The following is a 26585-nucleotide window of genomic DNA, read 5'->3' on the forward strand; positions in this document are numbered from 1 at the left end:
GCTACAAGAAGTTAGTCATGATTAGTGAATGTGCATTATGCTTGGTTCAAGTTAAATTTGTAACAAAAAATGGCATTTTCATAGACTTGAAAGCAAGATAAGTAATTATTGCAAAAAAAGCAGATTCAACTATTTTGATAAAATAATTAAATTATTAGTGGGTCTTATGGTTGTGGAAGGCTTATACACTATATACAGTGCATTCGGAAAGTATTCAGACCCCTTCCCTTTTTCGACATTTTGTTACGTTACAGCCTTATTCTAAAATGTATGACATAATTCCCCCCCCCCCATCAATCTACACACAGTACCCATAATGACTAAGTGAAAAAAAATTTGCAAACATTTCTACAAACCTGTTTTTGCTTTGTCATTATGGGGTATTGTGTGTAGATTGATGATGGGGAAAAAACTATTTAATCCATTTCAGAATAAGGCTGTAACGTAACAAAATGTGGAAAATTTCAAGGGGTCTGAATACTTTCTGAATGCACTATATACAAAAGTATGTGGACACCCCTTCAAATTAGTGGATTAGGCTATTTCAGCCACATCCGTTGCTGACAGGTGTATTTAATCGAGCACAAAGCCATGCAATCGCCATAGACAAACATTGGCAGTAGAATGGACTTACTGAAGAGCTTATTGACTTTAAAAGTGGCACCGCCATACGATGCCACCTTTTCATCAAATTTCTGCCCTGCTAGAGCTGCCCCGGGCAACTGTAAGTGCTGCTCTTGTGAAGTGGAAACGTCTAGGAGCAACAACGGCTCAGCCGCAAAGTGGTAGGCCACACAAGCTCACAAAACGGGACCGCCGAGTGCTGATGCGCGTAGCGCGTAAAAATCGTCTGTCCTCGGTGGCAACACTCACTACTGAGTTCCAAACTTCCTCTGCAAGCAACGTCAGCACAATAACTGTTCGTTAGGAGCTTCATGAAATGGGTTTCCATGGCAGAGCAACCACACACAAGCCTAAGATCACCATGAGTAATTCCAAGCGTCGGCTGGAGTGGTGTTAAGCTCGCCGCCATTGGACTGGAGCAGTGGAAACACATTCTCTGGAGTGATGAATCACTCTTCCCCATCTGGCAGTCCAACGGAAAAATCTGGGTTTGGCGGACGCCAGGAGAACGCTACCTGCCCCAATGCATAGTGCCAACTGTAAAGTTTGGTGGAGAAGGAATAATGGTCTGGGGCTGTTTTTTGTGGTTCGGGCTAGACCCCTTAGTTCCAGTGAAGGGAAATCTTAACGCTACAGCATACAATGACATTCTAGACGATTCTGTACTTCCAACTTTGTGGCAACAGTTTAAGGAAAGCCCTTTCCTATTTCAGCATGAAAATGCCCCAGTGTACAAAGCGAGTTCCATACAGAAATGGTTTGTCGAGATCGGTGTGGAAGAACTTGACTTGCCTGCACAGAGCCCTGACCTCAACCCCATCGAACACCTTTGGGCTGAATTGGAACACCGACTGTGAGCCAAGCCTAATCGCCCAACATCAGCATCCGTGCCCGACCTCACTAATGCTCGTGGCTGAATGGAAGGAAGTCTCCACAGCAATGTTCCAACATCTAGTGGAAAGCCTTCCCAGAAGAGTGGAGGCTGTTATAGCAGCAAAGGGGGGACCAACTCCATATTCATGCCCATGGTTTTGGAATGAGATGTTCGTCGAGCAGGTGTCCACATACCTTTGGTCACGTAGTGTATTTAGCCTAGGTTTAACTTCACAAGCCCTGAATTCATTTGATTATTGCTGACTGTTTAAAATGCAGTGTATTTGACCTTTAATTGTACAACAACATTTATTTAGAGTAAACATTAAAAAAAATTAAGATATACAGTGGGGAGAATAAGTATTTGATACACTGCCGATTTTGCAGGTTTTCCTACTTACAAAGCATGTAGAGGTCTGTAATTTTTATCATAGGTACACTTCAACTGTGAGAGACGGAATCTAAAACAAAAATCCAGAAAATCACATTGTATGATTTTTAAGTAATTGATTTGCATTTTATTGCATGACATAAGTATTTGATACATCAGAAAAGCAGAACTTAATATTTGGTACAGAAACCTTTGTTTGCAATTACAGAGATCATACGTTTCCTGTAGGTCTTGACCAGGTTTGCACACACTGCAGCAGGGATTTTGGCCCACTCCTCCATACAGACCTTCTCCAGATCCTTCAGGTTTCGGGGCTGTCGCTGGGCAATACGGACTTTCAGCTCCCTCCAAAGATTTTCTATTGGGTTCAGGTCTGGAGACTGGCTAGGCCACTCCAGGACCTTGAGATGCTTCTTACGGAGCCACTCCTTAGTTGCCCTGGCTGTGTGTTTCGGGTTGTTGTCATGCTGGAAGACCCAGCCACAACCCATCTTCAATGCTCTTACTGAGGGAAGGAGGTTGTTGGCCAAGATCTCGCGATACATGGCCCCATCCATCCTCCCCTCAATACGGTGCAGTCGTCCTGTCCCCTTTGCAGAAAAGCATCCCCAAAGAATGATGTTTCCACCTTCATGCTTAACGGTTGGGATGGTGTTCTTGGGGTTGTACTCATCCTTCTTCTTCCTCCAAACACGGCGAGTGGAATTTAGACCAAAAAGCTATATTTTTGTCTCATCAGACCACATGACCTTCTCCCATTCCTCCTCTCGATCATCCAGATGGTCATTGGCAAACTTCAGACGGGCCTGGACATGCGCTGGCTTGAGCAGGGGGACCTTGCGTGCGCTGCAGGATTTTAATCCATGACGGCGTAGTGTGTTATTAATGGTTTTCTTTGAGACTGTGGTCCCAGATCTCTTCAGGACATTGACCAGGTCCTGCCGTGTAGTTCTGGGCTGATCCCACACCTTCCTCATGATCATTGATGCCCCACGAGGTGAGATCTTGCATGGAGCCCCAGACCGAGGGTGATTGACCGTCATCTTGAACTTCTTCCATTTTCTAATAATTGCGCCAACAGTTGTTGCCTTCTCACCAAGCTGCTTGCCTATTGTCCTGTAGCCCATCCCAGCCTTGTGCAGGTCTACCATTTTATCCCTGATGTCCTTACACAGCTCTCTGGTCTTGGCCATTGTGGAGAGGTTGGAGTCTGTTTGATTGAGTGTGTGGACAGGTGTCTTTTATACAGGTAACGAGTTCAAACAGGTGCAGTTAATACAGGTAATGAGTGGAGAACAGGAGGGCTTCTTAAAGAAAAACTAACAGGTCTGTGAGAGCCGGAATTCTTACTAGTTGGTAGGTGATCAAATACTTATGTCATGCAATAAAATGCAAATTAATTACTTAAAAATCATACAATGTGATTTTCTGGATTTTTGTATTAGATTCCGTCTATCACAGTTGATGTGTACCTATGATAAAATATTACAGACCTCTACATGCTTTGTAAGTAGGAACACCTGCAAAATCGGCAGTGTATCAAATACTTGTTCTCCCCACTGTATATTGTGAATCGCCCATAAGTTTGAAAAAATGTAGATATGATTTTTAGGCCATATCGCCCCACCCTACCTCACTTATTATTTACAGTGTCACTGGTCAGGACCTCAGTCTCACCCGAAAGTAATAATAATTCTGTAACGTTATGGATGTTTCAGGGAACAGTGCCCAAGTTCTTATAAGTGATTATAACCTGTTAATAGTGCAACGTCTCACCTTCTCCTGTTTATGAGGGATGGGAGCCATAGAGGTTGTGAACCCAAAGGACAGGGAGTCCAGAGCCTCATCTGTGCTCATGGGTTTCTGATACAAGTAAACAAACAAGCAAACAAATAACCTTAATTATACACAAAGCATTACAGTAACAGTTTTGTCTTCAAATCCACCACTAGAGAGCGTGTCAGACTAACGCCAAGCATTGAAAGGGGGCATATGTAAACCAGACCAGGAGGAAAAGAACCGACACACCCACCAATCACATTCCCCAGAATCTCAAAGTACTCCGCAAAGGACTCTGAGCAGACTTTTTACTTAACATCAGATTTATCGGTTTCAGTTGTCTTGTAAAAATGAACGATTTATAACCAATGGGAAACTCTAGACAACTCACTTTTGACAACATGCTTCAGGGGTAAAAGAGTTTTCCTCATGTTCTATCAAGCTCTTAGACGCAGAGGTATACTACACAGAGAACTGCATTACAAAACAAGGTGTGACCCAGAGGGTGAATGTGTGTGTGTGTAGGTGTGTATAGGTGAATAGGTGTGGAGTAATGAGTGATTGTGTGTTGACTATGTATCTGTTGCTAGTGTGTGTGTGTTTATAAGTGATGGGTTTAGCAGAACTAGAGCCAGCTTGTTGAGGTGAGTCTAATGTTGTTTGCAGAGCCAACACCCCACAGTGCAATGCAACATTCCACACTGTAGAGGTACCCAAAACTGTCAAAAGAGACCATGGGATGGCCTATGGTTTGTTTAGTTAATTTACTGTGTTTGTGTGTGTGTGTGTGTGCGCACATTGGTGCGTGCACTAGTTAGTGGATATGTGAGGAAGATTGAGAGAAAGAGGAGATGGGGAAGTCAATATCTCAATATTTCTCCCCAGCAGACACTGCATTCCCTAGCAGTAAATACAATGACTTACCGGGACATCTTTTGGCTTGACATCTGCAACTGGGGCCTATGAAAAGTAAAACATACATTTTTATTCAAAATAATAAAAGTTCAATAATTACATATTTTAGTAGAGTAAGCCTAGATTTAAATAAAATCTGATCATGTTCTCAAAATAATTACAAAATAATATTCAAGGGTGGTAACTATACACAGGCTTTTTTGGCCTAGTCCAGAAATAAACCCTAGTCCAAGCCCTCTACGTTGCATCATATACATCTGAAAGAAAATGATAGATATGGTAGTAGTTCCATCTTGTCATCTGATCAGCTTGGAGAAACTGTGTCCATATTGATTACACCTATCCAGTCCTCTTAGATTAACACAAGTGTCCAGGGGATAAGACAGGGACTAGGGGTTGTTTCTGGATGGGGCTTACAGCGCATTCGGAAAGTATTCCCTTGACTTTTTCCACATCTTGTTAAGTTACAGCCTTATTCTAAAATTGATTAAATTACTTTTTTTCCTTTTTGCAAATGTAAAAAACTAAAAAAACTGAAATACCTTATTTACATAAGTATTCAGACCCTTTGTATAAGACTTGAAATTGAGCTCAGGTGCATCCTGTCTCCATTGATCATCCTTGAGATGCATCTACAACTTGATTGGAGTCCACCTGTGGTAAATTCAATGGATTTGACATGATTCTGAGAGGCACACAACTGTCTATATAAAGGTCCCACAGTTGACAGTGCATGTCAGAACAAAAACCAAGCAATGAGGTCGAAGGAATTGTCCATAGAGCTCCGAGAGGATTGTGTCGAAGCACAGATCTGGGGAAGGGTACCAAAAAATGTCTGCAGCATTGAAGGTCCCCAAGAACACAGTTTGGAACCACCAAGACTCTTCCTAGAGCTGGCTGCCCGGCCAAACTGAGCAATCGGGGGAGAAGGGCCTTGGTCAGGGAGGTGCCCAAGAACCCGATGGTCACTCTGACAGAGCTCCAGAGTTCCTCTGTGGATATGGGAGAACCTTCCAGAAGGACAACCATCTCTGCAGTACTCCACCAGGCCTTTATGGTAGAGTGGCCAGAGGGAAGCCACTCCTCAGTAAAAGGCACATGACAGCCCACTTGGAGTTAGCCAAAAGGCACCTAAAGGACTCTCAGACCATGAGAGACAAGATTCTCTGGTCTGATGAAACCAAGATTGAATTATTTGGCCTGAATGCCACGCTTCACGTCTGGAGGAAACCTGGCACCATCCACACGGTGAAGCATGGTGGTGGCAGCATCATGCTGTGGGGGTCGAGGGAAAGATGAACGGAGCAAAGTACAGAGAGATCCTTGATGAAAACCTGCTCCAGAGCGCTCAGGACCTCAGACTGGGGCGAAGGTTCACCTTCAAACAGGACAACGACCCTAAGCACATAGCCAAGACAACGCAGGAGTGGCCTGTTTTTGCTTTCTCATTATGGAGTATTGTGTGCAGATTGATAACGGGGAAAAAATTATTTATTCCATTTAAGAATAAGGCTATAACGTAACAAAATGTGGAAAAAGTCAAGGGTTCTGAATACTTTCCGAATGCACTGTATCTCTCTGTTGGAAGACCTGATAACCAAGGGGTTCCAGACAAATGTGTCATGTCAAAGGGAGTACTGCAGTGCAAAGCTAAAGATACATGCAAACTCAAAGCTCTCTAACAGCAATAGGCTGAGGGTTGGATGAAGATGCAGAAGTGATGATGATGTGCAGGAGCAGTAGGAAGAAGACTTGAGGAGGAGGGTGATTTAAAGACTGACCGTGTCCTCAAATCGGTATCCTGGGGGCAATGGGCAGTCTTTCCCCCCACATATCACTCCCTTCTTTGAGGTCAATCCATGCTGTGGACACATGCAACAACAACACACTGTTTTACATGGTGACCGGGTGGACACACATCATCACCCACACACACACACACACACTCTGTGAGGGTGCTGTACCTCTATCACCTCTGGCCCGGTGTATACAGGGGCTGCAGGGGCGAGAGGCTCTGATGAGGGCAAGAAATCAGCCAGGGCATCGAAGGGGTCCGCAGTAAGCTCCTACACATGATGCAACACAACTCAAACACGAGCAATGCAACTCCGTGCCATTCATTTTAGTGCAATATCAAACCCACATAGAGAAAAGATAGATCGCTGATTTACCTCTTTGGCTGCGTTAGCTCCTGGGGGACCTACTTCCACCTGTACCTGTAACCCAGATCAGGAGAGGTTAGTGAATACAACACTAGGCTACTATCTGTGATACTGCTCAGCTCCTATACCCAACTGAGCTTCTGGATGGCTGTGGGCTCAATTCAACCAAACCCACATAGGTAGTACTCATGCAGGAACAAGAGCTTCCTCTTTTTGCTGTAGTCAAATTTCAAAAGGCACTCGCACATCTGAGCTATCTTTGTTGCAGGTGCACTGTAACAATTGAATAACATGAGAAAAAATAAGAAACCCGCACACTGCTCTTGCTTGTATCACTGCTCTATGTTAAGCTTTTACGTATCAGCGTCAAGGCTTTCGTCAGTGCTCTGATAAAGAGCAGTGATACTAGCAAGAGCAGTGATACTAGCAAGAGCAGTGTGCGGGTTTCTTATTTTTTCTCCTGTAATCAAATAAAGTTGCAGAATGGTACAGCAATTGGCAGGTAGCCTAGCGGTTAAGAGCGTTGGGCCAGTAACCAAAAGGTTGCTGATTCGAATACCTGAGCCGACAAGGTGAAACATCTGTCGATGTGCCCTTGAGCAAAGCACTTAATTCTAATTGCTCCTGTATGTCGCTCTGGATAAGAGTGTCTGCTAAATGGCTAAAATGTAAAATGGTACAGCAGATATCCTTCACTACTTCCACTGCTTCCAAGTCCCTTTTACTGTGTCACTGTGTTAATTCATGATCTTGGTTACATTGTGTGAAAACAGTGAAAGAATGAAGATGACACAAACAAGTGATCAATGATAGCCCCCTAACCCCTGGGATAGCCCCACCCTCAAGAGCCTTGTACTGTAGCGTGGTTAATACCCCAACGTAGTCTGGAGTCTACCTTGGTCTGTGGCCCCTTCAGAGAGGCGTCTCCAGCCGCGACAGCTGGTGCAGCAACAGCCGTAACCAGCTTAGCAGGATTCTTTTTAGCCATGTCAACTTTGCTTGATGTGGTGGGCACACTCTATAAACGCATATGGTTCAGGCCATTAGACGAGGTGCAGAGAAGAGTTCAGAGAGCTGCGCATAATCTTACAGTCACAGTTTAGTGGAGTGATAGGATGATAGTTAGCACCTTATCTGTCAGAGGTAATGGAAAGGAAAGGCGCCGTGAGAAGAGAAGTACCTGAACCTAAATGTGTAGTCACAGTTTAGTAGAGTAATAGGAAGGTAAACAAACCCAGAAGCAATACTAGATATGGTGTGATGCAACCAGAAGAAAAAGTAAAGGTGGAAATATATTGTGGCTTCTCTGTGGTGACAACAGATGTGACAGACTTGGAAGACATGGTTTGTCTTGATGTGTTAAGCGTAACATAAAGTGTAGGCAAGCTGGGAAGACTCAGTCATAGAGCTTAAGAGTGTCTGTTCAATTCCTACTTAGACACACATACACCTCCAGGCCAGAAGTAAGGAAGTCCAAAGCAGAGATATGTTTTGAAATATATCGCCAGAGAGAATATGAAGATAGAATACCATATAAAGGGGTGGAAGAATGACTAAAACCTCAAGATCACGGGAGAGATGATGAGGAAGACATAACACATGGAATAATGACCCAGGAAGAGAGTGTTGAATGGGGAAGTGAGGTTAAAGAGAGCCAGGCCGGGCAAAGAATAAAGATCCAAAGAGAGAGGCCCCACACTCCTCAACTGTCTGCTATCTACCTTGGCTGTCTGTTTCGGAGACTCTTGGACCTTTGGTACTTCAGTTTTCCATGGAGTTGCCGCCTCCCCTACAATATTGCCTCCTCCAGTGGTAGGAGGTGTAGCTTTGGCTGGGTGCATGGGTGCCGTCTACAATCAAGAATGAGTTCAAACTCAATGTATACAACAGAAACAGAGCAAATTCGATGTATTGACACCCTGTAACAACGGTTAATGCAATAACACTGGTTAATGTAATAACGTTTCTAAATGTAATAACTTGATTTTTTTATGTAATAAAACCAATTCATTTAATAACTAATAATAACTAATGTAATAACTTGCTATTTAACGTAATAAACAATTGGAACGGATAACCTTTTCCGCTTAATGTAATAAGTTACGTTAACCTGTGATTATTACGTTATCAGGTGAGTATCAACTCACTCTCTTTCGCTTGCTTAACACGCCCTTGCAGGATTGCACCTCTAAGAAGTGGACAACAACTTTGTTTCACCTATGATATGCTTATGAATATTCATATGTGGCAGTATAAAAGTCTCAGAGAGAGTTAGAGTAGAGAGACTCTTCTGACTCTGAACACAGACACTCATTAGTCAGCTGGGTCAGACAGAGACATTGTGTATAGCTTCTGTTTAAAACTATCAATGTGGCTGTCATGGACTGTCCATGCATCTAGTGCACTGTCTATGAATTTGAAAGGGGTTACATTTCATCAGTCCCAGCCCCATACACCAAAATAGTGGCTTGCTTCTGAAGCTAAGCAGGGTTGGTGCTACTCGCTTCCTGGATGGGAGACCAAGGGCCTCATTTATTAAAAAAATGTGTACGCACAGATTTGATCATAAATTGTGGGTATGACAAAATCCACAGCAACAATGTGAACATTTGGTTGTTGAGCCAATTGGAATGTTTGATGAAGGGATGCTTTCCTCATAGAATCCAACTAGTTATGACAAAGACATAAATACATATGGTCCAGCAACAACATGACCCACAATCACAACATCAGGTTACAGGTAATCATTTCAAGTCTATTTTACTGTAAGTTAGATGATCAGGACGATCATACTTTCTTGTATGTCAATCACTTTTTTTTTTTTGTTGAAAAAATAGGTATCATAGCTAGGTCAATTTGGGAACAGAATGAGAAAGGTTTTGATAGAAATTTCACGTTCAGTATATCATATAAAACAGTGTCACACTGTAGTGTGTGTGTATACGCGTCTGTGTGGTGTGTGTGTGTGTGTGTGTGTGTGTGTGTGGTTGTGCATGTGTACATTTCAATTTGTGATTGTGAGGGTGTCTCTATACAGTGACCGTACGTACATACCCCAACCAGAAGCCATGGATTACAGGCAACATCCGCACTGAGCTAAAGGGTAGAGCTGCCGCTTTCAAGGAGCGGGACTCTAACCCAGACGCTTATAAGAAACATTGGACATAAGCGTTTGTCATGGTTTATTTAGTGTTATGCATGGCTCATGTGATGTAGTCATGATGTAGGACCTGTTTCTTTGGTGGTATTTACCTTTTCCACCTTAGCTTTCTTGTCAGCGGGGGGAGCAGGAGACTTGGTCACAGGAGCAGACATAAACTCTTCAGCTTTCTGGAAGAAGAAGAAGATTATTATTTGGTTTGTTAAATACTGTTTCTTAGGTTCTAGTTGAGAGGAACCGGGGAAAGCTCATTTGAAGCCTTCACTAGAAGGCTGTCTTTACAGAACGTTAACATGACATAACAGTTGTCATAAGCTATTACAGCTGACACTGTGTCAAAATGAAATAAATGGTCATCTTGTATGTATCATCAATACAATATGGCATTAGCATCAGCAGTAAGTGGCTAGCAAGTTAGCTGTCCAACAAGCTAGCCTACATTGTGCTATGTGTCATTATGACTGTGCTATGTCAGTTGACATAACTTGACATTGGTTCTCATAACAGTTTACCATCTCATGCTAATGACAGTTAATATAATCTGTCTTTCTTTACCTTGATGGGAGCTGATGGAGGTGGAGCAAAGTTGGAGAAGCCAGCAGACAAGGCATCAATGGCAGCCAAATCCTCCACTTTCTGTCAACAGATGAAATATCATCGGGTTATAATGACACCTCACTTTAGGGCTGGGCGATATATCGAATTAATTCGAATGTATGCCTGTATCGCAAGAATCGAGGTTTTGTAATTTATATTTTTTATGAGCGTTTACTTCCGCTTGTTTTCGTGTTGTATTTTTAGTCTCGTCTCTTTCGCTCCTTCTGTGCACCTCCCCATTTACACCAGAAATCTATATATACTAAAGAAATGCAAGTCTCCGCCCTAACAAGTTTACGTTCAAAATAAACCCATAGAAACGCATTGGGCTTATTTTGGACAGATTTTAGCGAGATGTTCGCCTGTTCCTCTATGCTTTACACACACCAACAAGCCTTGCCTCTCACGCCAACAAAGTTGAGAGATCATATCCTCACTGACAAGCGGTTTCAACTCGCTACTTGTATTTGAGGTTTAGTGCAACAGAATCGGTCATATTGACACCAAAACACATTGAGACATTATTTTACTGTAATAGGGGATAAGTTAACTTTTCTAACGATACACCTTTTATGTCTCAACTACTCAAATTGCGCGCAGAGCAGACACGACTAAAACGAGAGTATGAAAAAACAATCATATAAGGAATTGGCAACTCGTTCTCATTCTGAGAAATAAGGTAGGCCACTTGATTTCAACATCTGAACAAAGTGGACATGCTAACATGCTTTTCAAACAGTTGGAGACAGACAAAAGGGTGTGTTCATAACAATTCAACTGTTCAACCTTGTTAGCTAGCAAATAGAGCCAAACTGGCTACACTTGAAATATTAAGATACATTGGCTAATCACTAGCACGTGGGCTTGAGAGATTGTTGATGAGACCTTTGCTAATTTTCTATAGCCTAATGCCTGCTACAAGAAGTTAGTCATGATTAGTGAATGTGCATTATGCTTGGTTCTAGTTAAATTTGTAACAAAAAATGGCATTTTCATAGACTTGAAAGCAAGATAAGTAATTATTGCAAAAAAAGCAGATTCAACTATTTTGATAAAATAATTAAATTATTAGTGGGTCTTATGGTTGTGGAAGGCTTATACACTATATACAGTGCATTCGGAAAGTATTCAGACCCCTTCCCTTTTTCCACATTTTGTTACGTTACAGCCTTATTCTAAAATGTATGACATAATTCCCCCCCCCCATCAATCTACACACAGTACCCATAATGACTAAGTGAAAAAAAAATAGCAAACATTTCTACAAACCTGTTTTTGCTTTGTCATTATGGGGTATTGTGTGTAGATTGATGATGGGGAAAAAACTATTTAATCCATTTTAGAATAAGGCTGTAACGTAACAAAATGTGGAAAATTTCAAGGGGTCTGAATACTTTCTGAATGCACTATATACAAAAGTATGTGGACACCCCTTCAAAGTAGTGGATTAGGCTATTTCAGCCACATCCGTTGCTGACAGGTGTATTTAATCGAGCACAAAGCCATGCAATCGCCATAGACAAACATTGGCAGTAGAATGGACTTACTGAAGAGCTTATTGACTTTAAAAGTGGCACCGCCATACGATGCCACCTTTTCATCAAATTTCTGCCCTGCTAGAGCTGCCCCGGGCAACTGTAAGTGCTGCTCTTGTGAAGTGGAAACGTCTAGGAGCAACAACGGCTCAGCCGCAAAGTGTTAGGCCACACAAGCTCACAAAACGGGACTGCCGAGTGCTGATGCGCGCAGCGCGTAAAAATCGTCTGTCCTCGGTGGCAACACTCACTACTGAGTTCCAAACTTCCTCTGCAAGCAACGTCAGCACAATAACTGTTCGTTAGGAGCTTCATGAAATGGGTTTCCATGGCAGAGCAACCACACACAAGCCTAAGATCACCATGAGTAATTCCAAGTGTCGGCTGGAGTGGTGTTAAGCTCGCCGCCATTGGACTGGAGCAGTGGAAACACATTCTCTGGAGTGATGAATCACTCTTCCCCATCTGGCAGTCCAACGGAAAAATCTGGGTTTGGCGGACGCCAGGAGAACGCTACCTGCCCCAATGCATAGTGCCAACTGTAAAGTTTGGTGGAGAAGGAATAATGGTCTGGGGCTGTTTTTTGTGGTTCGGGCTAGACCCCTTAGTTCCAGTGAAGGGAAATCTTAACGCTACAGCATACAATTACATTCTAGACGATTCTGTACTTCCAACTTTGTGGCAACAGTTTAAGGAAAGCCCTTTCCTATTTCAGCATGAAAATGCCCCAGTGTACAAAGCGAGTTCCATACAGAAATGGTTTGTCGAGATCGGTGTGGAAGAACTTGACTTGCCTGCACAGAGCCCTGACCTCAACCCCATCGAACACCTTTGGGCTGAATTGGAACACCGACTGTGAGCCAAGCCTAATCGCCCAACATCAGCATCCGTGCCCGACCTCACTAATGCTCGTGGCTGAATGGAAGGGAAGTCTCCACAGCAATGTTCCAACATCTAGTGGAAAGCCTTCCCAGAAGAGTGGAGGCTGTTATAGCAGCAAAGGGGGGACCAACTCCATATTCATGCCCATGGTTTTGGAATGAGATGTTCGTCGAGCAGGTGTCCACATACCTTTGGTCACGTAGTGTATTTAGCCTAGGTTTAACTTCACAAGCCCTGAATTCATTTGATTATTGCTGACTGTTTAAAATGCAGTGTATTTGACCTTTAATTGTACAACAACATTTATTTAGAGTAAACATTAAAAAAAATTAAGATATACAGTGGGGAGAAGAAGTATTTGATACACTGCCGATTTTGCAGGTTTTCCTACTTACAAAGCATGTAGAGGTCTGTAATTCTTATCATAGGTACACTTCAACTGTGAGAGACGGAATCTAAAACAAAAATCCAGAAAATCACATTGTATGATTTTTAAGTAATTGATTTGCATTTTATTGCATGACATAAGTATTTGATACATCAGAAAAGCAGAACTTAATATTTGGTACAGAAACCTTTGTTTGCAATTACAGAGATCATACGTTTCCTGTAGGTCTTGACCAGGTTTGCACACACTGCAGCAGGGATTTTGGCCCACTCCTCCATACAGACCTTCTCCAGATCCTTCAGGTTTCGGGGGCTGTCGCTGGGCAATACGGACTTTCAGCTCCCCTCCAAAGATTTTCTATTGGGTTCAGGTCTGGAGACTGGCTAGGCCACTCCAGGACCTTGAGATGCTTCTTACGGAGCCACTCCTTAGTTGCCCTGGCTGTGTGTTTCGGGTTGTTGTCATGCTGGAAGACCCAGCCACAACCCATCTTCAACGCTCTTACTGAGGGAAGGAGGTTGTTGGCCAAGATCTCGCGATACATGGCCCCATCCATCCTCCCCTCAATACGGTGCAGTCGTCCTGTCCCCTTTGCAGAAAAGCATCCCCAAAGAATGATGTTTCCACCTTCATGCTTAACGGTTGGGATGGTGTTCTTGGGGTTGTACTCATCCTTCTTCTTCCTCCAAACACAGCGAGTGGAATTTAGACCAAAAAGCTATATTTTTGTCTCATCAGACCACATGACCTTCTCCCATTCCTCCTCTGGATCATCCAGATGGTCATTGGCAAACTTCAGACGGGCCTGGACATGCGCTGGCTTGAGCAGGGGGACCTTGCGTGCGCTGCAGGATTTTAATCCATGACGGCGTAGTGTGTTATTAATGGTTTTCTTTGAGACTGTGGTCCCAGATCTCTTCAGGTCATTGACCAGGTCCTGCCGTGTAGTTCTGGGCTGATCCCACACCTTCCTCATGATCATTGATGCCCCACGAGGTGAGATCTTGCATGGAGCCCCAGACCGAGGGTGATTGACCGTCATCTTGAACTTCTTCCATTTTCTAATAATTGCGCCAACAGTTGTTGCATTCTCACCAAGCTGCTTGCCTATTGTCCTGTAGCCCATCCCAGCCTTGTGCAGGTCTACCATTTTATCCCTGATGTCCTTACACAGCTCTCTGGTCTTGGCCATTGTGGAGAGGTTGGAGTCTGTTTGATTGAGTGTGTGGACAGGTGTCTTTTATACAGGTAACGAGTTCAAACAGGTGCAGTTAATACAGGTAATGAGTGGAGAACAGGAGGGCTTCTTAAAGAAAAACTAACAGGTCTGTGAGAGCCGGAATTCTTACTGGTTGGTAGGTGATCAAATACTTATGTCATGCAATAAAATGCAAATTAATTACTTAAAAATCATACAATGTGATTTTCTGGATTTTTGTATTAGATTCCGTCTATCACAGTTGATGTGTACCTATGATAAAAAATTACAGACCTCTACATGCTTTGTAAGTAGGAAAACCTGCAAAATCGGCAGTGTATCAAATACTTGTTCTCCCCACTGTATATTGTGAATCGCCCATAAGTTTGAAAAAATGTAGATATGATTTTTAGGCCATATCGCCCCACCCTACCTCACTCATTATTTACAGTGTCACTGGTCAGGACCTCAGTCTCACCCGAAAGTAATAATAATTCTGTAACGTTATGGATGTTTCAGGGAACAGTGCCCAAGTTGTTATAAGTGATTATAACCTGTTAATAGTGCAACGTCTCACCTTCTCCTGTTTATGAGGGATGGGAGCCATAGAGGTTGTGAACCCAAAGGACAGGGAGTCCAGAGCCTCATCTGTGCTCATGGGTTTCTGATACAAGTAAACAAACAAGCAAACAAATAACCTTAATTATACACAAAGCATTACAGTTACAGTTTTGTCTTCAAATCCACCACTAGAGAGCGTGTCAGACTAACGCCAAGCATTGAAAGGGGGCATATGTAAACCAGACCAGGAGGAAAATAATCGACACACCCACCAATCACATTCCCCAGAATCTCAAAGTACTCTGCAAAGGACTCTGAGCAGAATTTTTACTTAACATCAGATTTATCGGTTTCAGTTGTCTTGTAAAAATGAACGATTTATAACCAATGGGAAACTCTAGACAACTCACTTTTGACAATATACTTCAGGGGTAAAAGAGTTTGCCTCATGTTCTATCAAGCTCTTAGACGCAGAGGTATACTACACAGAGAACTGCATTACAAAACAAGGTGTGACCCAGAGGGTGAATGTGTGTGTGTGTAGGTGTGTATAGGTGAATAGGTGTGGAGTAATGAGTGATTGTGTGTTGACTATGTATCTGTTGCTAGTGTGTGTGTGTGTTTATAAGTGATGGGTTTAGCAGAACTAGAGCCAGCTTGTTGAGGTGAGTCTAATGTTGTTTGCAGAGCCAACACCCCACAGTGCAATGCAACATTCCACACTGTAGAGGTACCCAAAACTGTCAAAAGAGACCATGGGATGGCCTATGGTTTTTTTAGTTCCTTCAGTGTGTGTGTGTGTGTGTGTGTGTGTGTGTGTGTTTGTGCACATTGATGCTTCCATTAGTATGTGGATATGTGAGAAAGATTGAGAGAAAGAGGAGAGGAGATGGGGAAGTCAATATCTCAATATTTCTCCCCAGCAGACACTGCATTCCCTAGCAGTAAATACAATGACTTACCGGGACATCTTTTGGCTTGACATCTGCAACTGGGGCCTATGAAAAATATAATAAAAGTTCATTAGTTACATATTTTAGTAGAGTAAATCTAGATTTAAATTAAATCTGATAATGTTCTCAAAATAATGAAAAAATAATATTAAAGGGTGGTAACTATACACAGGCTTTTTTGGCCTAGTCCAGAAATAAACCCTAGTCCAAGCCCTCTACGTTGCATCATATACATCTGAAAGAAAATGATAGATATGGTAGTAGTTCCATCTTGTCATCTGATCAGCTTGGAGAAACTGTGTCCATATTGATTACACCTATCCAGTCCTCTTAGATTAACACAAGTGTCCAGGGGATAAGACAGGGGCTAGGGGTTGTTTCTGGATGGGGCTTACAGCGCATTCGGAAAGTATTCCCTTGACTTTTTCCACATTTTGTTAAGTTACAGCCTTATTCTAAAATTGATTAAATAACTTTTTTTCCTCATCAATCTACACATAATACCCCATATTGACAAAGCGAAAACTGGTTTTTAGATTTTTTGGCAAATTTATAAAACATAAAATACAGAAATACCTTATTCACATAAGTATTCAGACCCTTTGTATAAGACTCGAAATTGAGCACAGATGCATCCTGTCTCCATTGATCATCCTTGAGGTGTTTCTACAACTTGATTGGAGTCCACCTGTGGTAAAGTCAATTGATTTGCCAAGATTTTGAAAGGCACACATTCCTCTCTATATAAAGGTACCACAGTTGACAGTGCATGTCAGAGCAAAAACCAAGCCATGAGGTCGAAGGAATTGTCCGTAGAGCTCCGAGAGGATTGTGTCGAGGCACAGATTTGGCGAAGGGTACCAAAAAATGTCTGCAGCATTGAAGATCCCCAAGAACACAGTGGCCTCCATAATTCTTAAATGGAAGAAGATTGGAACCACCAAGAGCTGGCCGCCCGCCCAAACTGAGCAAACGGGGGAGAAGGGCCTTGGTCAGGGAGGTGCCCAAAAACCCTATGGTCACTCTGACAGAGCTCCAGAGTTCCTCTGTGGATATGGGAGAACCTTCCAGAAGGACAACCATCTCTGCAGTACTCCACCAGGCCTTTATGGTAGAGTGGCCAGAGGGAAGCCACTCCTCAGTAAAATGGCACATGACAGCCCACTTGGAGTTAGCCAAAAGGCACCTAAAGGACTCTCAGACCATGAGAGACAAGATTCTCTGGTCTGATGAAACCAAGATTGAATTCTTTAGCCTGAATGCCACGCTTCACCTCTGGAGGAAACCTGGCACCATCCATACGGTGAAGCATGGTGGTGGCAGCATCATGCTGTGGGGGTCGAGGGAAAGATGAACGGAGCAAAGTACAGAGAGATCCTTGATGAAAACCTGCTCCAGAGCGCTCAGGACCTCAGACTGGGGCAAAGGTTCACCTTCAAACAGGACAACGACCCTAAGCACATAGCCAAGACAACGCAGGAGTGGCCTGTTTTTGCTTTCTCATTATGGAGTATTGTGTGCAGATTGATAACGGGGAAAAAATTATTTATTCCATTTAAGAATAAGGTTATAACGTAACAAAATGTGGAAAAAGTCAAGGGTTCTGAATACTTTCCGAATGCAATGTATCTCTCTGTTGGAAGACCTGATAACCAAGGGGTTCCAGACAAATGTGTCATGTCAAAGGGAGTACTGCAGTGCAAAGCTAAAGATACATGCAAACTCAAAGCTCTCTAACAGCAATAGGCTGAGGGTTGGATGAAGATGCAGAAGTGATGATGATGTGCAGGAGCAGTAGGAAGAAGACTTGAGGAGGAGGGTGATTTAAAGACTGACCGTGTCCTCAAATCGGTATTCTGGGGGCAATGGGCAGTCTTTCCCCCCACATATCACTCCCTTCTTTGAGGTCAATCCATGCTGTGGACACATGCAACAACAACACACTGTTTTACATGGTGACCGGGTGGACACACATCATCACCCACACACACACACACACTCTGTGAGGGTGCTGTACCTCTATCACCTCTGGCCCGGTGTATACAGGGGCTGCAGGGGCGAGAGGCTCTGATGAGGGCAAGAAATCAGCCAGGGCATCGAAGGGGTCCGCAGTAAGCTCCTACACATGATGCAACACAACTCAAACACGAGCAATGCAACTCCGTGCCATTCATTTTAGTGCAATATCAAACCCACATAGAGAAAAGATAGATCGCTGATTTACCTCTTTGGCTGCGTTAGCTCCTGGGGGACCTTCTTCCACCTGTACCTGTAACCCAGAGCAGGAGAGGTTAGTGAATACAACACTAGGCTACTATCTGTGATACTGCTCAGCTCCTATACCCAACTGAGCTTCTGGATGGCTGTGGGCTCAATTCAACCAACCCCACATAGGTAGTACTCATGCAGGAACAAGAGCTTCCTCTTTTTGCTGTAGTCAAATTTCAAAAGGCACTCGCACATCTGAGCTATCTTTGTTGCAGGTGCACTGTAACAATTGAATAACATGAGAAAAAATAAGAAACCCGCACACTGCTCTTGCTTGTATCACTGCTCTATGTTAAGCTTTTACGTATCAGCCTCAAGGCCTTCGTCAGTTATCTGATAAAAAGCAGTGATACTAGCAAGAGCAGTGATACTAGCAAGAGCAGTGATACTAGCAAGAGCAGTGTGCGGGTTTCTTGTTTTTTCTCCTGTAATCAAATAAAGTTGCAGAATGGTACAGCAATTGGCAGGTAGCCTAGCGGTTAAGAGCGTTGGGCCAGTAACCAAAAGGTTGTTGATTCGAATACCTGAGCCGACAAGGTGAAACATCTGTCGATGTGCCCTTGAGCAAAGCACTTAATTCTAATTGCTCCTGTATGTCGCTCTGGATAAGAGAGTCTGCTAAATGGCTAAAATGTAAAATGGTACAGCAGATATCCTTCACTACTTCCACTGCTTCCAAGTCCCTGTTACTGTGTCACTGTGTTAATTCATGATCTTGGTTACATTGTGTGAAAACAGTGAAAGAATGAAGATGACACAAACAAGTGATCAATGATAGCCCCCTAACCCCAGGGATAGCCCCACCCTCAAGAGCCTTGTACTGTAGCGTGGTTAATACCCCAACGTAGTCTGGAGTCTACCTTGGTCTGTGGCCCCTTCAGAGAGGCGTCTCCAGCCGCGACAGCTGGTGCAGCAACAGCCGTAACCAGCTTAGCAGGATCCTTTTTAGCCATGTCAACTTTGCTTGATGTGGTGGACACACTCTATAAACGCATATGGTTCAGGCCATTAGACGAGGTGCAGAGAAGAGTTCAGAGAGCTGCGCATAATCTTACAGTCACAGTTTAGTGGAGTGATAGGATGATAGTTAGCACCTTATCTGTCATAGGTAATGGAAAGGAAAGGCACCGTGAGAAGAGAAGTACCTCAACCAAAATGTGTAGTCACAGTTTAGTAGAGTAATAGGAAGGTAAACAAACCCAGAAGCAATACTAGATATGGTGTGATGCAACCAGAAGAAAAAGTAAAGGTGGAAATATATTGTGGCTTCTCTGTGGTGACAACAGATGTGACAGACTTGGAAGACATGGTTTGTCTTGATGTGTTAAGCGTAACATAAAGTGTAGGCAAGCTGGGAAGACTCAGTCATAGAGCTTAAGAGTGTCTGTTCAATTCCTACTTAGACACACATACACCTCCAGGCCAGAAGTAAGGAAGTCCAAAGCAGAGATATGTTTTGAAATATATCGCCAGAGAGAATATGAAGATAGAATACCATATAAAGGGGTGGAAGAATGACTAAAACCTCAAGATCACGGGAGAGATGATGAGGAAGACATAACACATGGAATAATGACCCAGGAAGAGAGTGTTGAATGGGGAAGTGAGGTTAAAGAGAGCCAGGCCGGGCAAAGAATAAAGATCCAAAGATAGAGGCCCCACACTCCTCAACTGTCTGCTATCTACCTTGGCTGTCTGTTTCGGAGACTCTTGGACCTTTGGTACTTCAGTTTTCCATGGAGTTGCCGCCTCCCCTACAATATTGCCTCCTCCAGTGGTAGGAGGTGTAGCTTTGGCTGGGTGCATGGGTGCCGTCTACAATCAAGAATGAGTTCAAACTCAATGTATACAACAGAAACAGAGCAAATTCAATGTATTGACACCCTGTAACAACTTTTTCATGTAATAACACTGGTTAATGTAATGACTTCACGTTCAGTATATCACAAAGAACAAGTTTTAAAAAACAGTGTCGCACTGTAGTGTGTGTATACGTCTGTGTGGTGTGTGTGTGCACATTTCAATGTGTGCTTGTGAGGGTGTCTGTATGATGTGCATGAGTTTGTCTGTGTTTGTGCATCGAATTAAGGGAAGTAAGTTAAAACATTGATTTTGGTATGTTATTACATTAACCGGCTTCATTACATCAAATAAATCATTAAAACTGTGTTATTACTTACATTAACCGTTGTTACAAATTCCTGAAATTCAATTATGTAAAGGTTAAAGGGGTCCAGTGAGTGTGAGGTGCAGGGGTTGTAAAAATGTAAAGTAGGGTCAAGTTGGCCCTAGACACTGATCTAGGATCAGTTTTGCATTTCCTTCTCCTAAGATTAAGATTGCTTTATTGGTCAATTGCACACAAGGTCTAACCGAAATTTGACTTCTGCTTTTAACCCTACCCCTCCGAAAGACACATACATACAAATACATATAAAGGTTTTTTCGAAAGAATGGTGCTGGAGGGAATAGCAGCCGTTTTACAGGCTCCTGACCAATTGTGCTATTTTGTATTTTTTGAGCTGATTTTAATTTATTTTGTACATAATGTTTCCACCATCGTTCCCTATGACGGAAAATAGCTTTTGGACATCAAAACAGCGATCACTAACCTCGATTTGGATGAGGATTTATACTTCAATTAATTGGAGGCGAAGGACATACTGCTCATCCCAGACCAGGCCCAAATCCCCGTCACTAGGAGGAGGAAGAGGCGGCGTTATAGAGGCCGGGGTGTGGGATACCTGACGAGACTACGTCGGTGAGTGGATAAACCGCCTCTACCCTCTGTTTTATTGGCGAATGTGCAATCACTAAGAGAATAAATTGGATCAGCTCCGTTCGAGACTATCCCATCAACGTGATCTGAAGAACTGTAATATCCTATGTTTCACCGAGTCATGGCTGAACAAGGACATGGAAAATATAAATCGAGCTGGTTTTTCTATACATCGGCAGGACAGAACAGCAGCGCCGGGTAAGCTCGGGGGTGGGGGGTCTCTTCGTTAACAACAGCTGGCGTGCAATCTCTAATATTAAGGAAGTCTCAAGGTTCTGAGTTAGAATACCTCATGATAAGCTGTAGACCATACTATTTACCAAGAGTTTATCTTTATTTTTCTTAGCTGTCTATTTACCACAACAAACCGATGCTGGTACTAAGACCGCACTCAACGAGCTGTATAGGGCCATAAGCAAACAATACAATTCTCACCCAGAGGCAGCGCTCCTAGTGGCCGGTGATTTTAATGCAGGCCAAAAGAATGTCTACCAGCATGTCACCTGTGCAACTTGAGGCGAATAGAAACTCTAGATCACCTTTACTCCACACACAGAGATGCATTCAAAGCTCTCCCTCGCCCTCCATTTGGCAAATCTGAACATAACTCTATTCTCCGGATTCCTGTTTACAAACAAAAACTCAAACAGGAAGTACCAGTGACGCTCAATACGGAAGTGGACCGATGAAGCAGATGCTAAACTAGTTGTGAGTAAGACCTTTAAACAGGTTACCATTCATTCACAAGGCCACAGGGCCAGACGGATTACCAGGACGCGTATCCAGAGCATGCGCTAACTAGCAGGCAAGTGTCTTCACTGACATTTTCAACCTCTCCCTGACCCAGTCTGTAATACCTACATGTTTCAAGCAGACCACCATAGTCCCTCATGGTAACCTGTCTAAATGACTATCTCCCCGTAGCACTCACATCTGTAGCCATGAAATGCTTTGAAAGGCTGGTCATGGCTCACATCAACACCATCATCCCAGACACCCTGAACCAACTCCAATTCGCATACCGCCCCAACAGATCAACAGATGATGCAATCTCTGATTACACTCCACACTGCCCTTACCCACCTGGACAAAAGGAACACCTACATGAGGAGGCTGTTCATTGACTACAGCTCTGCCATAGTGCCTTCCAAGCTCATCACTAAACTAAGGACCCTGGGATTAAACACCACCCTCTGCAACTGGATCCTGGACTTCCTGACAGGCCACCCCCAGGTGGTGAGGGTAGGCAACAACACATCCACCACGCTAACCCTCAACAAGGGGGCACCTCAGGGGTGCGTGCTTCGTCCCCTCCTGTACTTCCTGTTCACCCATGACTGCGTGGCCGCGCACAACTCCAACGCCATCATTTAGTTTGACACAATGGCCGTAGGCCTGATCACCAACGACGATGAGACAGCCTACAGGGAGGTCATAGACCTGGCAGTGTGGTGCCAGGACAACCTCTCCCTCAACGTTAGCAAGACAAAGGCGCTGATCGTGGACTACAGGAAACGGAGGGCCGAGCACGCCCCCATTGACATTGATGGGGCTGTAGTGGAGTGGGTCCTCTGTGTCCACATCTCTGAGGACCTATCATGGTCCAAACACACCAACACAGTCGTGAATAGGGCATGGCAACGCCTGTTCCCCCTCAGGTGTCTGAAAAGATTTGGCATGGGCCCTCTGATCCTCAAAAAGTTATACAACTGCACCATTGAGAGCATCTTGATTGGCTGCATCACCGCTTGGTATGGCAACTGCTTGGCATCCGACCGCAAGGCGCTACAGAGGATAGTGCGTACGGCCCAGTACATCACTGTGGCCGAGCTCCCTGCCATCCAGGACCTCTACACCAGGCGGTGTCAGAGGAAGGCCCTAAAAATAGTCAAAAACTCCAGTCACCCAAGTCATAGACTGTTCTCTCTGCTACCGCACGGCAAGCGTTACCGGAGCGGCAAGTCTGGGACCAAAAGGCTCCTGAACAGCTTCTACCCCTAACCATAAGAATGCTGAACAGTTCATCAAATGGCTACCCGGACTATTTGCATTGACCACTTTACTCTGCATTGTTGGGAAAGGGCTCGTAAGTAAGCATTTCACGGTACACCTGTTGTATTCGGCGCATGCAACAAATAAAATGGTATTTGATTTGACAGGTTTTGGAGAGGTTCGGGGAGCTGCCACACAAGCCTCAGGTTGCCAGCTCACTTCCCGCCAGATTTTTCCCGTCGCCCACAGCAGTTATGGTTAAGTTAGGCATTTGAGGAGAGTAAGCTGATCCTAGATATGTGTATATGGGCAACATCTACCCGGAACTTAAAACCCAACAGCCATTCAGAGGTCACATACACAACAAGATTCCGAGGATGAAATCATTAACTATATTTAGGGGAGGGGTGTATGGAGTTACCGTTGGGGTGTCTTTAGGACTGCCTCTGGTCCCAGGTGTTGGTATGTCAATAATAGTAGCACCTGCTGCCGCAGCGTTAGGAGAGACAAGTGCCGTCTACAAACCAAGAAGCAGGCGCAGAACATATTATGGAAATGTGGTTGAGAAAGCGAGCCAACAACACACTTATGCACCATTCCAATGGACAGTGAAGAGCCCTAATCCCATTCTCCAGCATGTAAAATAGCACAATCAATCATTTAAGCTCTTTGAGGTCATGGTGAAGGGTGACGTAAGCAGATCTGAATGCACCATAGGTAAAGCTGTGAAGAAGTCAATGGTAGAGAGCCCAAGCAGCTGTAGACTTTGTGAATGAAGTGTTTCAGAGGATGAAGGTGAGCATGAAGAAAGAGAGGGATAAGAAATATTCCATGTAACAGACACCCATGTTAATGAGGGAAGGGGGTTAAGAACGTCAGAATATGCCAAGGTTGTCCCAAAGGACTCTCCATAGACCCAGCTATGTCAGTCTACCTCTGGTATCACCACTTTGGCCGTTCCTCTCTGTGTTGTCCCTGCTGTAGCAGGACTTCCTCCCGCTTTGGTACCACTTGCTGTGGCGCCACCCATTGTCACGGACACCGCCCCTGGCTTTGTAGTCATGGTCGAGGCGGCAGATGCACTCTGTAATGCAACAAGGATTGTGATTGGCTCGGTCACATGATTACTTTCAGCTTGCCTTATCCAATTGCTTCTCTATTTCATTCTGTGCCTTGTGATCGAACAACAAATGACTGAGAAGAAGAAAAACATAGGAAAGTAAAAATGATCATAAAGTCTGTACAGATGTATTCGGTACTATACATAACCATGTGCGTACAGATGTAGGATCTTAATTTGAGCCAGTTTGCTACAGCAGGATAATAATCCTGCAGCAACAGGAAATGTTAATTATTATGTGGATTATAATTAATGGACATTTTTGGAGGGGTTGATACATTTTTCGTAAGGTAAAATCAAGTCGGAAATATAAAAGTAGAAGTTACAAACTTCAGAATCCTTTTTAAACCTAAAATCTTAAATGTTCTGCATTGCAGGAATGTTATCCTGCAACAGGGTGATCAAATTAAGATCCTACATCTGTATATAGGTATGCAGCGCATGCCTGTGTATGATACAAGTGAAACCTGAGTAGCTCTCCTGTGTAGCAAACCGTCTGTCACTGCTTCACAAGCCAAACTAATTTTAACCGGAAGGAGGGCACCTCAAGGTCAAGTTCTTATAAGGGGCATCTATAAAGCTCTAGTCTAGGGGTAAGGTCTTTGACTCAAATAACCTTAAACACCCTTATCAATCATCATTATCCCATACACTCAATACTGTATGTCAGCTTAGGTGACATAACTATCATGGTTAAATGTGACTATGTTGACATAACACACCACACTGAAACACATAGTCTGTTTTGAAAAATAGCTTTGCACGTTCAACCAAAGCCTGTCCCTGGGTTTCACGCAGAGGCAGATACCAGAATAAGTGACATTTTATGTTGCGTTGTCATGGAAGAGGCCCAAAGGGGGAGTTGAGCGACACGTGAATACGCCACCACAGGTTGGCATCTCGTCCCTGTGCCATCACCATGGCATTGTCTGGGCATAGACTTTTGGAATAAATTCAGGGAAGAGATTCAGACAACTGATTTAACTTCTCTGGGTAAACCAGTTCTGTAATCCCTTTGTCCTGAGTGGTCAACGACACAACAAAGACCTAAACCCATGTTGAAATGTTGGTTGCGCTTTGATTAAAACCCATTTATAAGAAAACGTTCAGTCCCCCCACAGCCCACCCAATTTCCACAACAACTAAAACATTAAACCAAAAGAACAGTTTGTCCAATCTGTTAAGGCCCTGTTGTTGTTGTTGTTGTCACTATTATTATTATTATTATAAATATTGGGCTGGAAACCAGTTAAAGAAGGTGCAGTACAATGTGTGCCGACTAGAGGCGTTCTCTGTCCTTAATCGTTCTATTTTCTGGAGAGAGACCAACTAGCAGAGAAGAGAGTTCTACAGCGTGGAGCTTTTGCACTGACAGAAGTAGGGATCAGATTGACTGTTGTGCGTGTCTATCTAAGCTGGTCCTAATAATAGAACTTAGAAAGCAATTACCTTGTGGTTTGTACAGTATGTCATATTTCTTAACAACCTATGTCTGGAGCTCAACACATTTACAGAGTCAAGAATTTTAAAAACTTTCCCAAGGAAGTGCTGCATGTTTTCCCTCAATAAAGCTAAGCACATAACAATAACAAGCATACAGGTACATTACCAAGCCTCCTGAACATATAGAACGTATAGAACATATAGAACATATAGAACGTATAGAACATATAGAACATATAGAATAATTCAGGATATGTTTAAAACATTTCAGTTGGAAGAATTTGCTGAGCTGAATAACATAAGCCTGTATTTAATTCTTAAGCCATTCTTCTACTCCCTGCAGATTTGGGTGTGACCAATCCTTTGCCTGATTGGGTCACACTACTCTGTTGAAACAGGAAAGACATTAACAGTACCAAACATCGCCCAAAGAAGGGGTCAAAGGTCAAATAGACTGGAAGCCAGATTGGTCTAAGACCTATTCCAAAGAAAAGGTGATGCCTGAGCAAAGTTAGAGGTGTGTGTTAAAGTTACCTCAAATTGTGCTGGATTCACGGCGACCTGTGCCACAGAAGTGGGTGAGTACTGTCTGGGCTGCGACTGGAGGAAGGGAGGGGGGAGGGGAGAGAGAGCGAGAGAGAGAGAGAGAGAGAGAGAAAACACAAACAGGAATCGTTGTCACTCATAGTATAAAACACAGACTTGATCATTGTCAGAATCATTGATGCCATAATGCATAACATTCCATGCTGCTCAAATGTCTGGATATAGAACAAAATAATTAATGATGCAGTACCATTTCCTCACACACATTCTGCATGACAAGAGAAACATCACATGTAGCAATCCTGTTCCATTGATAAAATGACCAATGGTTCTACGTATATTCACTAGCGGTGGGCCACTATATATAAATTAATATAGGGGAAACACTGGTGTGTGTGTCATAATTTAATCAAAACAGT

General features: G+C 43.4%; 1 protein-coding gene across 25 annotated transcripts in view; it reads right to left on the reverse strand.

Annotated features, from left to right (window-relative positions):
* cast (calpastatin) overlaps positions 1-26585 on the reverse strand; it is a 79557-nt gene that overhangs the window by 13561 nt on the left and 39411 nt on the right. For 7 of the 25 annotated variants that reach the window (XM_045223814.1, XM_045223828.1, XM_045223825.1 and 4 more), the window contains 20 exons: positions 26155-26220; positions 23992-24141; positions 23479-23574; positions 20467-20487; positions 19973-20101; positions 19147-19269; positions 18243-18287; positions 18036-18137; positions 17855-17935; positions 16028-16063; positions 15082-15168; positions 10460-10540; positions 9997-10074; positions 8466-8594; positions 7640-7762; positions 6754-6798; positions 6547-6648; positions 6364-6444; positions 4592-4627; positions 3665-3751 (listed from right to left, as the gene is read on the reverse strand). In XM_045223814.1, coding sequence (XP_045079749.1) covers positions 3665-3751; positions 4592-4627; positions 6364-6444; positions 6547-6648; positions 6754-6798; positions 7640-7762; positions 8466-8594; positions 9997-10074; positions 10460-10540; positions 15082-15168; positions 16028-16063; positions 17855-17935; positions 18036-18137; positions 18243-18287; positions 19147-19269; positions 19973-20101; positions 20467-20487; positions 23479-23574; positions 23992-24141; positions 26155-26220 — 1698 coding nt within the window. The remainder of the gene's footprint in view (positions 1-3664; positions 3752-4591; positions 4628-6363; positions 6445-6546; positions 6649-6753; positions 6799-7639; positions 7763-8465; positions 8595-9996; positions 10075-10459; positions 10541-15081; positions 15169-16027; positions 16064-17854; positions 17936-18035; positions 18138-18242; positions 18288-19146; positions 19270-19972; positions 20102-20466; positions 20488-23478; positions 23575-23991; positions 24142-26154; positions 26221-26585) is intronic. The other 18 variants (XM_045223833.1, XM_045223830.1, XM_045223811.1 and 15 more) reach the window with 17 other exon arrangements.

The sequence above is a fragment of the Coregonus clupeaformis genome, chromosome 12, assembly GCF_020615455.1.
Source record: "Coregonus clupeaformis isolate EN_2021a chromosome 12, ASM2061545v1, whole genome shotgun sequence".
Lineage (NCBI taxonomy): Eukaryota > Metazoa > Chordata > Actinopteri > Salmoniformes > Salmonidae > Coregonus > Coregonus clupeaformis.